This window comes from Electrophorus electricus, chromosome 8 (genome assembly GCF_013358815.1).
Source record: "Electrophorus electricus isolate fEleEle1 chromosome 8, fEleEle1.pri, whole genome shotgun sequence".
Classification (NCBI taxonomy): domain Eukaryota; kingdom Metazoa; phylum Chordata; class Actinopteri; order Gymnotiformes; family Gymnotidae; genus Electrophorus; species Electrophorus electricus.
This window is the reverse complement of record NC_049542.1, coordinates 11,320,218-11,333,822: the sequence shown is the minus strand read 5'-3', so window position 1 is coordinate 11,333,822 and position 13,605 is coordinate 11,320,218. Positions and strand designations below refer to the sequence as shown.

At 36.3% G+C, this 13,605-nt stretch overlaps 1 protein-coding gene across 1 annotated transcript; it reads right to left on the bottom strand.

Annotated features, from left to right (window-relative positions):
• Positions 1 to 351: 351 nt before the first annotated feature.
• Positions 352 to 12,556, bottom strand: LOC113572585 (cell division control protein 42 homolog). The gene is made up of 6 exons (XM_027002279.2): positions 12,504 to 12,556; positions 10,717 to 10,821; positions 6,137 to 6,209; positions 4,107 to 4,216; positions 2,345 to 2,542; positions 352 to 1,436 (listed from the first exon to the last, which is right to left on the bottom strand). The coding sequence occupies exons 2-6, from the start codon at positions 10,819 to 10,821 to the stop codon at positions 1,347 to 1,349; spliced, it is 576 nt and encodes a 191-aa protein (XP_026858080.1). The 5' UTR covers positions 12,504 to 12,556; the 3' UTR covers positions 352 to 1,346.
• Positions 12,557 to 13,605: the final 1,049 nt, after the last annotated feature.

The window sequence follows — 13,605 nt, the reverse complement described above, 5'->3', positions numbered from 1 at the left end:
TAGGTGGTAAATTAATGTACCAGGATTTGACAAATCTATTTTGGGTGTTGTAGGTGCTGTAAGAAATAGATGCATGCCTTAAATTTCTCATATTTGGGTATTATACAAAGGTTATAGAAAAAGTGATCAATTTGTGCATATTTATGACACTTTTAATGAACATTCAACCTCTACCCCATTTTTAAATGCCAGTTTCACAGTCTAGATTTTGAAGGCACATGTGTGTTGTGTCTCATTGCTTACTTTTTCACACAGGTAAAACCTGTGAACAAACTCTATGGCATCTGATGAACTAACACTTGTAAAGGGTTTCTTAAAAAAAGAAAAAGCACAAGAACAAGGCTACTAGAGCAGTGAGAAAAATCATTTGATATTTAAAATCATAATCATGAAATGATGGGTTGGGGTGGGGGGAAATTATTTGGGATAGTTAATCAATTCAGTTTGGATAGACAGTGTGCCCTACAAAATGTGTGTTAAAAACACATCTATTTATTCATTTTATTTTAAGTCAGTTTTATAATTCAACTCTGGCATCAATTCCACATCCTGCATTATCATCAATGGGAATTATTATTGCTTTTATTATCATTACTACTGACACTAATTATTATCATTACTACTGACAAAAAGACTGTACTACTGACAAAGTAAAAAACACCAACCAAAGAGATGAAGTGGCATTCAAGGAACAATACAACAAAGGAGATCAAACTATTAAAACTCTGCCCCCCCCCCACCCCCAAGCTGCTAAACACCCAATCCCCAGAAAAACATTTCAAAAATCATAAAACATTCACTGTTACACAGTGTTGTCATTATTACCAGACTAGAAAAACAAAAAACAAACAAGTAAACACCATTCAGTTCATTCTAGTGGCCTGTAGTGGGTTGGAAGGAGGTAACCTTTGATTTCCAGTTGCAACAAAGCAGACGACTGGTAGAGTACAAGAACTGATCATTTGGTCATTTTTTTCTTTAAATGGCAGAGCCATTTAAGAGTTAAATCCAGGGCTGTGCATCCAAATAAAGACAATCAAACTATTCTAGTAGTTGTGGGTTTTGTTAGTTATGGCAAACGGATGGACCTAAAAAGAACAAACTAAAGTGAAAACCCTGCCAGCCATCTTATATTTTTATGATTTTATAAGGCATTGAATGTTTATTTTGTATACAGGTCTTATCAAGAGGGATTAGTTGGAAACATATAGATAACATGTTACCACACAAACCACTCTGTTAATTCTGTAAAACTAAAGGCACTTTCTGAATGCCTCATAATGATCCCCTTCCTTTCGACTTGTTCCCAAATTCCATAATTCTCTCTCTCTCGATGTTGTTTTCCTCTATAAGAGAATGCAGCGCTTCTTGGGTTTGGTTTCAGGAGGCTCCAGGGCAGCTAAGATGGCCTCATCAAATACATTCTTTAAACCTCTCTGCAGGGAGAAAGAGAAAGCAGTTAAAAGATGTGTTAAATCCTACAGAGGGATCACCACACTGTTACCATAACAAGAACATAAGAAAGTTCAGAAGGTCAACCCTGTACATTTACGCATGAGTAAGTATTTGTCTTTTCTGTAGTTATCAAAGAGTCAGTGTCCACAAGTGCCTGAAGTCTTTCCATAAACTGGTAAAACCTGAATTCTGTGTCTGGTCATATTACAAGTTGTAACAGTGTCAGGGTGGTGTTCAATACAGGACGCCTCAGATAGGCATACATTACACAGGACAAACATACTTTACCCATTTATAGAAGTAAATATTCTCAAACTATATCCACGTTTCAGTTTCAGCTAAATATAATTTTCAGAGCCATCAAAAAAGATCAAATTCTTGCTCTTCCACTGAACAAAATGCTCTTTTTAAATTTCTAAACTAAACATAAAAAACTGAACCCAGGATAAGTGCGCTTTAAAAAAAAAGAAAGAAAAGAAAATGAATACCGATCTAGTATCCCCATCCCTCATGTGATCAGTTTAACTAACAAAAGTATAGACAATCCCACCTATTAACTCCCTAGTTTTTAGGTTCAGTGACTTTTATTGAGTAAATGAGTAAAAGAGTTTCATAAGAAAATTAAAAGCAAGTATGCACATCTCTTTGTATTTATCCACAAAGTAATTTTTTTTTAATAACACCTCTGCTAATTACAGACAAATATTTAATATAACAGAGCAGTGATGAACATTATAGAATTATCCCACTCCACTGTTTCTGGTCATAACTATTCAACAATGATTAGAAGATCAGGTCATTTTTTGAGAATTTAATACTGAATTTGAAATTGAGACTAGAGTACAAGAGTACAAGAGTGTAAAACTGGAGCAGGTGATTTTGGGAGTACCTGTGTGAGGGCAGAGCACTCTACATATTTCACTGCTCTGAGGTCTCTGGCCAATTTGTCTCCACTTTCTGGCGACAAGGGGCGCTGTTTGTTCTTGGCGAGCTTCTCCACAGTGTTACTGTCGTCTCTCAAATCCACCTGCGTACCTACCAGCAGGAATGGAGTTCTGGGACAGTGGTGTGAGATCTCTGGTACCCACTAAGAGAATAAGAGGAAGAACTCATTAGGGTGTGAGACAATGTGAGTGAAGAAAAGTAGCAAATGAGCAGAAAATCTAAAGCAGGTAAATAAAGTGAATGATGTGGGAAAGAAAAAATACCAAAAATGGTAAGCTTATAGTGATTTAGCCAAAGAGTTAAACCTCAGCAAACAGAGAAGAGTGAGGGAGAGGAGGTCAAACACACCTAATAATAATAATTAAAAAAAACCCCAACCAAACCAAAAAACAACAACAAAAAAAAACCCAAAACATTTCCCCACTTCTCTTTTTCCTTCAAGCTTGGGTCCTCTACCAGAGGCCTGTGAGCTTGAGGGTTACGCATGCTATTTTAGCTGTTCCCAGGACTGCAATAATCTGGATGGAGATTTTGGATGTAGTTTCTGCGATCTGTTTGGGGGTCACAGCCCCTAGGGCTCTGATTACTATGGAAACCACTATTGCCTTCACCATGGCCATCTTTTCTAGCTCTTGTTCAGCCTTAGGTACATCTCAAGATTTTTGTATTCCTTGTTCCTAATGTTGCTATAACTTGGGATTGCCACATCTATCACTATAGCTCTCTTCTACTGTTTGTCCATCACTACTATGACCTATTGGTTAGCCATTACCATTTTGTTAGTCTATATCTGGAGGTCCCACAGGATCTTAGCTTGGACATTCTCTACCACCTTTGGGCATATATTCCACTTTGGCCTTGGAATTTACAGCCCAAACGTGGCACAGATATTTCTGTATACTATGCTATCCACTTGATTATGGTGATTCTTGTATGCTCTGCCTGCTAGCATCTTGCATCCTGCTGTTATGTACTGGATTGTCTCAGGGGTATCTTTGCAAAGCCTGCCTTGTTTGGAAGATCCCAGCCTCTTCTGATCTTGTATTCAGAGATTGTTCATGTGCTGCTATGATTTTTGCCTCTATGATGTCTTTGAATCCAGCCCTTTCCAGCTATTGTATATATATATGTGTATGTGTATGTGTGTGTGTGTGTGTGTGTGTGTGTGTGTGTGTGTGTGTGTCACACACACACACACACACACACACACACACACACACACACACACACTCTCTAAAAAAACACCTGCAAGTAACTCCCAGGGTGTTTGCAACTGAAATATCATAGCCACAAAGACAGGTCTTAAGAACAGAAAAAAAAGAGTAGGTCTACCAACTACTTAAATAGTGTGGGTTGACCTTGCGCTGCAGAGATTAAAGACCTGCTTCTCAGAGCAAGGCATGTATGCACATGTATTCACAGTGGGAATAAAATATCCTCCTGTATTATTACATAAACTCTAAAAACAAAAAACACTTTCCTTAACTACACTGCCTAAAATGATATTGCAAAACATGGCTAGATGTAACAATAAAGGTGTAAGAATATCTACAAAGATCATACAGCAATCCATGCACTCTTAATGATAGCACCCAGCCACCTCATATGAGATTACCTAATGAATGGGATGTAAAATAATTCTAAAACAAGACCGTGCACTTCCGAGTCGCGAAATGGAAGCACAGAAACATTTTATTCACACTGACCTTTTCTCTGACATTCTCAAATGAGGAAGGCGAGACAACAGAGAAGCACACAAGGAAAACATCTGTCTGGGGGTAACTAAGAGGGCGAAGTCTGTCATAGTCTTCCTGACCTGGATGGGAAAATGGTGCACAACAAAGCAATAAATATTTCAAAGATGATTAAGCTTTTTCTATAAATATTTCTTGCTTCCTTGCAAAGTGGGACCCTGGCTTCCATCTCTTATGATGACACTGGCAAATGCATAAAGCCTATCTAGTGAACAAGTGCATGATGATTAAGGGTGAAGAAACTACACAATTCTACTCCTAGCTACCAAGCCAGCTTTGTGTACATTTTGTTTTGTTTTTTTAAAATATTTACAATACATCTTGGTTACTTTGGTAACTTCAAGAAGCCTCCTAATGGGCTTGGGCCCTTCAAGGAACTGTCTTCATAGGGTTCCTCTTCAATACCTTTCATTTTTTGGGGTACCAGATGGTTCAGATGATTAAGACTAATATGTCTTTTTACATACCATCTGCAGACTAGATAAGCTTAAATCGGCTTTAGGATACCAGACACCTAACCAGCCATAGGCACTGGTGGAAGTGACTAAAGAAGTCAACACTGACTTAAATGATGAAATTGAAGCACTGAGTTTGGAGCGCCTGCCATGAGATTGTATGTTCAGAAACCAATGGTAAGGATTAATGCACCACTAAATTCTCACTTTTAAAAGTCTAAGTGGTTGTGTCTTGCTGAGACTGTGCATTCTTGCCATTTTTGTTTCTTCATTATAGGTCATATAATATGTTTTAAATGCAGGTAATATCAATTAGACAAACTCAAATTATTTAATGTTTTCATGTATTCATATATTGAATACTACTGTTATAAGGTTACTAGCTAAAATTTGAATTTAGCAGTGTGTACATTTATGGTACATTGCTATCTGTTTTAAATCGATCAAAACTAATTCATTCACACAACCAGAGAGCAAGATATCTGGCTTAAATCACAGCTGTAATAACTGTAAAAAAGAATTCTAGGGAAAAAAAATTATTTCTCAATCAACAGTCTACTGCGCGTTTTTGCTACACACATAAAAGTAAGAATTTTACATTTTTGTATATTTTTCAAGATCAAGTTTTTAAATAAAATTAATTTAAAATCAGATTTCAAGCCTTTCAAAATAGCAAGGCATATTCTTAGGCACACCTTTCTATGTACCATGCCCTACACTGGAGAATATTTGGTGACAACTTTAGATAACTTTAGACTGATTGACTAGACCCATAACAAACCAAAAACCAACCAGCCAACCAAAACAAAAACCAACACCACCAAAACCTTTCTTTGCCATTTCAGGTAGGTGTCACTTTTATAAAGCTATCAAGCTATGAGTAATTCTTCTCCATTTTAAGCATCTAACAGAATTTGTGCAATGGATGAACTGATGGTAGTTGAATGCAATGTTAATAAGAGGCCTGATATCCATCAGATTCCTGTGATCAGTATTTATTTATCTTCAGACTTTCTCCAGTATACATGTATGCTGCACACTGGCAGAAACATTTGCCCATGAAAGCACAACCTACCCATCACACACAATCCAAAGCACACAGCCCTTAGTTACATTTGCCAGCCTATAAATGTTACATTACAGTGTTTTCAGCCTACACTAATTACATTTGTTAATCAACGTATTAAGAAAGTAAAGACAGCAGCACTATTTAATGTATAAAAATGTATAATTAAGAAATAGAAAATATGCTAAACTTTGAACTCAGATAAGTAAAATGCTGGAAGCACTATGTTCTCTCTCTTAAGATAATCTATTCAACCTACACAGATGTCTTCTCTCCACGCCCTATATTGCATCCCACTTGCTCTTTACTAGCCAGCACAAGACAATTCATACACAGCAATGTTTAAACACAAATTTTGGTACAAACTTTGATTTACAGAAATCCTAGTTCACATGCTGATATTTTTACTTTCCACTTGAAAAGAAATTATTAATACATTATACAATTTTATTAATTCATACCTGCTGTATCAAACAGTCCAAGTGTATATGGCTCTCCTCCAATCATGACAGTGACAGCATAATTATCAAATACCTAAGAGATAAAGAGAGAGGGGTGGTGGGGTGGAGGAGAGAAGAAAAGAGAGAGTTCAAGATTAATCAATAGATTGATGCACAAACAGATACTTAAGGAAAATAGCTGATGTGATTTCTCTGTCTCGCTTGCATTTCTTTTTTGTCCTTTCTTTTCATCACCAATTCCACGTTCTTCAATAACAGAACTGGTTGCTCTTCATGCTATTTGTGGCTTCTCTAGTTTGTAATATTACATCCAACTAGTCACTCGATGGTATTTTCCAGTACTTTTCCAAACTATCTGGATGCTAAACATGATTTACATCATTTCACACCTTATATTAACATGCAAGTTATATGCACATATATTAAATAGCATTTTCTGTTTCATATCCAAATATGCCAACTGGATGTGCACATCAGATGTAAAAAGGACCCAAGAGTCTAAGCCTGCAACTAATAAGATTTCATGGTAAAGCCTGTTTTTTTTTTTTTGTTTTTTTTTTAATGTTTGCGACATTAAAAATGTGGCTGTCTGGGAATGGTGGTCTCAATTGACTGCAATCGTAAAAGCCTTGCATTTAACATTAATCATCTTATCAGTAACCAAAATCTAATGAAGCCATAATTAATTAATCAGAACACTGATACTACAGCATATTTACTTTTGGTTTAGAGATTGACTGCTTTGGAACAGAGATGACGTGAGTCTCTTTAGATAGTGGGCGTTTTGAAAGTTTACTGGGTCTATCAAAAGGACAGTGGGTGTGCCAAATTGCAGGCATGTTGACAGGAGTATGTCCCGACAGTAGGCGGATCTATGAACAACTTCCTTTGGGATTCTTGAAGTCTCCCCTCTGATGTCATCCTTACAGGGAGCACAGGGTACCCTCTGCCAAGTGTTGTGCTAGTAACCAGCTAATAAGTAGCTTACCCAAAGCAAGTTCTTACAAGGACACATTTAATGCTGCAAGTCATGATTCCCCCTTGACTGTTTTAGCTAGCATGCTACTAGTTAGCCAGCTGAAATGGTCCCCCGTTGACTGTGCTAGTTAGCTTGCTACTATATTCCCAGTCAGATGGTGCATATTTGCATCTTTTAATGACCTAACTTGATTCAAAACACAGTGAGACCAACACAATGCTTCAAAATGATAACTTCATACAGTATATCAAGGCAGTTATGTTCCATGTATGAATTAAAGGTAATAAAGACATGTCCTTAAGTACTTTCCTACATTTTCATACTGTAAATGAATGTAAGATTCTGCCATGGAGTCAGAAATTGGTACACGACCAGCAACTTTCTTTTGTGTTGTTGTGTAACTTGTTGTTGTGTATTTTTTGTCCAATAGGAGTTACCTTTTAGCAAGCACTTTTTGGTCGAGGAAACTTATGGCATGCCCACATCACCTCCACATCACAATATACACTGTATACTGGGTTCTGGTCCCTGTATAGTATAAAATGCTGTATAGTATCCAATATGCAAGAAACGCAAACCATACTATGAGGTCATGTGAATGTATGAAAGTTCCGCCAACTCGGGAAAGGTTTTACACCACCGTTGCAAGACAGGATGCAGTACACCACAAAGATAGCTCCAGTCATGTCCTGGAATATTTGGTGGAAGTAGTATGTCATCCAGGTATCTTTTGCGTACTGGAAAAATTTGGGGGCCCAATCTGTATGCGAATAATACGTAGTAGGTTATTCTGAACTCAGTAAAAGTTCTGATGTATTTGAAAGGCTCGTTACTTGACTTTTGCTTAATTGACTCGTGACAATTAAGTCTGGGGAAAACAAGACTCTAACTGATCATTTGAATAATTTCTGTCTGATCGCATGTCAGTGTTTTGCCAGTTACAAACTTTTTTTTGCATCTCTCTTTCAAGTAATCGAAAAACCTTTAGCATGTGTACGTAATGAGCCATTAAGCACCTCCTTCAGGTACAAAATCTTTGAAAACCAGAAAAAACCTAGTCAAAATGCTACATGCAACATCAAAATAAAAGACACTGGCAATATTACATAATAAATATGACATCAACAATGTCCTGTTGTCCACTATAAAGGACATTCTATAAAAAATAAATTAAAATGTTTTTGAAAAAAATGACAGTTTGCAGATGTAAATTTAACATTACGATTCAGGCACTGTTTCCATGTCTTTGCAATTGAGAATTCATGTTAGCAACCTCAAAAATAAATGAGACTATAAAATGTATATGAGACTAAACAAACATTTTGTATGGGGGATATCCCCATACAGATATAAACATAAATATTGTATTTTTTAAATAAATACAAATTTTTTATATATATATATATATATATATATATATAAAATTTGTATTTTAAAAAAAATATATTTATGGCATTTACATTTACAAATGCCATTTATATAAATATATATATATATATATATATATATATATATATATATATATATATATATATATATATATATATATATATATATATATATATATATACACACACACACACGTATATACATACACACACACACAGCTATGATTATGTAAACCAAAAATGTATACTTGAATTTAGTTTATACATTTTTGAATGATTATTTAGACTGCAGTGGCATGTCCTAGCATTCATCATAAAGGGCACCTTGTAATCATCTCTCTGAATGTCTGATAGCTCTTTACTTGGCAAAATTTACCACTGTCAAAACAAAGAATAATTCCCAGTTAACTCATCAGCCCCTTTAAAAGCAACACTTATTTTCAGGGAGGTGTTAGAAAAACACTTACTACAGCATTTTACCATTCAGACTCCCATTTTAAAGCCTTACTCCTCGATTACTGAAGCAGGATGATACCTTACTGGAGAAGTGCCCTGCTGACCTGATCTCTGGTCAGTATGGGGGAGGCAATGGCACAGCTCATTTATGTGCAGAGTGCAGAATATCCTCTCCCCGGTCACTACACTCACACTGCACAGTGCCAGTCTTGCTTCCCCAAATAAGCACAACTGTGATTTGCATCAGCCTAGCCAGTTGTCTTGATTTCTGCAGGGCTCTTTTCCTCATCTTCAGAGAGCAGTTAACAGAATGAATCCCATTAGTGAAAATTACTTTTTGTGTTCTCAGGAAGCTAACAGTATGCAAACTAACCACACACACACACACACACACACACACACACACACACACACACACACACAGACACACACACACACAGTGGGTAGCAATTTATGCCAGTGGAATGGTTTCCATAAGATGCAAATGTGCAGTGTGCCATGTGCAGTATGCACATGCATGAACTTTAGTTCAAGAAACATCATCCCCACACCCAATGGCATATCCTGCTACATTTTGCTATACCTTTATAGGTGAGCTTGCTATTGGAAACTGTTATCAGGATTAGTGTATGAAAAAGGAAATGTGTATTATGCAAGTCAGACCATGTACTTATTTTTCAGCATCAAAATACTCTAGCAAATGCAAGTCTTCATCTGTTCTCTAAGGTATTATCACTTCTACTTAAGTGATACTACTGTGGATCACTTCTACTTAACTGTTGCATTTATTACTTAGTGCAAGTTAGACCTATTGTGCAAGTTAGTTTATGGCTTTATAAAAACTTTATTCTGTGTTCTAATTAAATAAATGTCCTGCACAATAGGTGTACAAAGACTTCAAATTTGGCACAGCAACAAAATTCCAAAGTCATTAAACATTTTTAGGTTAACCATAACAATGTAGGTTAAAATCCTTACACCAATTTAAATTTTTCTGCTTTAAATGATCCACTAAGGATTAGCAATACTAAGTATCCCTTTGTTACAGTGAATACAATCACCCTTGTCCTGACCAACAATAACACTTGACCCAAATCTAGGCCTACAAGATCCCAACTACAACAAAAATTATAGTCATGTTAAATTTTACCATGTACACACATTTCCACATCACCAGATTACAGGTTCACTCACTTGAAACATTTGATATTATCCACCCTGTTTGGAGCATACAAAATTGAAGTTTCTTAAGCACTTCAAGATTTCCAAGTGAAACTTGTTTCAGTTTTGGTTCTGACATACTGTCAAATTAACTTCTAAGTGCTCATTCTATTCTTGGCATAATTCTTGGAATCCCAAACCTCTGGGTTAAGCATTCCAAGCAATCCTTCTGGGCATTCCATAAATTCACATTTACACAGTGTATAAATGTTTTGATACATCATCACACATGAAGACAAAAAGTACAACACAGTTAGAATCCCGAACTGAACTGTGTGCAAGGGAGGTTCCAAGGAAGTGTTCACTAGTATACATGAACAAAATGATGTTGCGACATGACGAAAGGTAGACTCACTTACACCAAGCACCAGTTCCATGCAGCGACTCTTTGCCTTGATATTACAGCTATAGTCTGTAGATGATAATCCAGGCCTACTCTTGATGCCCAGCTCACCAGTCACCACACACTGTTTCAATTCCTCCCTTTCTCACCACTCCATCCATTCCTTTTATCGTCCCGTATTTCAAACACTCACCGTAGGCACATACTCCGAAGGGAATTTGTTCGTTGTGTAGGAAATCAATAAGCAGGTCTTCCCCACTGCACCATCACCTACTACCACACACTTTATGGTCTGCATCTGGGGAAAGAGTGGGTAAAGCAGAAAATACATAATCAAAGTAGAAGGTGAAAGAATGACTGTGAGAGCAAGATTACCAAGTGACCTCTACACTCTTATCCTAAGAAATCGTTGGTGCATAACAGCAAGACGTTTGAATGCTATGCATGTTAATAGTTTAAACCTAAGCAATGGGCATTTAGAAGGTCTAAACAGATCTGACACTGTCACATAGTACTCACAAGCCCTGTGACCAGCAAGGCCATTAGAACACATGCCGAAAAAATTAACCATATAACAGAGCCTAAAGTTGACCATTCTGTTGCTGAGACTGTTGCTTACAGGACAAATTGTGCAGTAGTAATGGCAAATGCAAATACAAGTAACAACTAGGGGATTAAGCCATATTTCTTCTTTCGCTTGTACTGTACTGCATAGCACAGTATAGCTATAGAGATTTATAAAAGGCCTAAAACACAAAGTTTCACGTCTGTCAACCTTCTTTCACTGTCTCAGCGCAGTAAGAAAACACGCGAAACAATTCAGTATGGATAGCGGATAGCTTTACACACAAGGACCCTTTCAGGAATGTTGCTAGTTAGCTAGCTAATCTAGCTATTTAACTTGGTCCCCAATCCAATGATACAAACCTGTTCTGCACTTCCGCATAACTAGCTATAGGCGTCTGGATATTCAACAAGCCGAGGAAGTGAAGGGTTATGTTAGTTCTCAGGGTAACTAAAGTTATCTAAACCTAGTTTAGACAAGCTTTCTATTTTAATATTCATGCATGCAGTTCACTGGCTAGCTAGCTGCATATCAAAATAGAAAGCTTGTTGCATGCAGAAAGCTGGCTAGCTAGTTAACTTATAGTTAAATTCGTGACCAAAGTCAACTTCTAACACTGAATATTCTCCATAGTAGCATCTCAAGCTAAGGCTTGAACTTGCAAAGTTATTGTATCTTTTCTATCAATCAAGCTAGCAAGCTAAATTTGAAAAACGCTGTTTTATATTTACTAGCTAGAGAAGCTAGATGGTTTTAGAAGATGACGATTGTGAGGGTTCCCTCATTATTCGAGTGTGATATACAGTTAGCTATGCTATCTAGTTTAGCATAGCTGGAAAGCAGGGCACAATTGATAAACTAAACATCTAAACATTTAGGAGTAAAGTCCTAGCCAGTTAACAAGCTAATCAATAACTTTTTTATACTTCCCAAACCCCATACCAGCATGGGTATGTTTAACCACTGGGCGCCAATAAGATATTTCTTATTAATAATAACTAGGAGCAACTTGAGCAATTTTATACTTTTTCAGGGTTTTAAAGAAGCAAACAAGGTGGCTAAATTAGTAAACCTGCTATCTAGCGTTACGTAGCCAGTTAACACGAAACTTGGTTAGCTAGTTGTGACAGCAAAACTGCTGCACCTAGAGAAGTTGACAGATTCATCAATAGCTAGCCAGCCATAGCTAGCGATAGTTCGCTAGCGTTAGTTGAGTTGGCTTGAAAGGGAAAGAAAGTAAAGTCAACAATCTAGCTAATCTGCCTAGATGGTTTTATGAAATGAATGAATGAATGTACTAAACTAAGTAAAACTAATAACTGTATAGCAAAACTCCTATTACAGTTATCTTCAAACAAAGTGACGATGATGTTATTAACTCATTTAAATGAAGCAATTGAATCTCAGCAACTCACCTTTCACTCTCCAACCACTGGCGTTGTAGCTAACATCCGGGTGTGGTTGTGAGGAAAGAACTTTGCTGAGTGGGCGTGTTTGTGTACAAACCCCGCCATCTCAGCGCAATACACTACATTCAGAAAATTGCCCTTAAAAATTAATTATTTATTTAAAATAGAAAGAACAAGAAGTCATTACTTAAATAGATATTTATATAATTTGATATATAACATAATTTATAATTTGATTACCTTATTTTGCTTAGGGTAATTTTTCTGATGTTATGCTAGTGATTTTATCAGAAAATATAGTTTATAATAACACTAATTCCACATATTAAAAACTGTTCTGAGGACAGCAGGAATATGTTGGTGCAGTTGTTAGATTTTTTTCCCTCTTCTTTTCACTGCAAACACTGTAGTGGCATAATGTAGAGACATCCAGTTTGTAATTCAGAGTTTTACCACTATGGGTCATCCTTCAGTAGTAAATGTTTTTGGAAGTACAGTATTCTAGTGTGTGGTAGCTGCTGATATGGCCTTTCATGTTTCCCACTGGGGTCTTTAAGGATCTTTCTTCTTCAAACTGCTGAGACTCTCTAACATGCAAACATTACTGCAAACAAACTGCCAAAGGTTATGAGAGATAGGAATGGAAATCTAGTACAATTACTGCTTTCTTTGGAGTTTAAGAGATTTAGATATACTTTTGCACTAATCTCTGACCAAACTAGACCAACCAGCAGACATAATTTGGATTACTTTAGCTTTGTTGTTTTCTGTCTTCAGTAATGGACAGAGATGAATTTAGCCAATGTTTGTAGAATCAAAATGAATAAATAATTTAAAAATAAGTATAACATTTTTACTTGGACAACATTAGTCATGTACAGAAAAATAAATGCAATTTCAGATGTGCCTTTAAGTTAATCATTACCTTAAGATACAGTATTTTACTGTGAATATAGAAATAATGGAACAGTCTAACAGCATCTGTCTAAGACACATTCATTACTCATTCATGGAACTGAATTGTATCATTAAAATATATTACTGATTTAGTAGAATAGATTTTCTTTTTTCAAACTGCACCTTATTAGAATTGATTCTTCAAGCATTT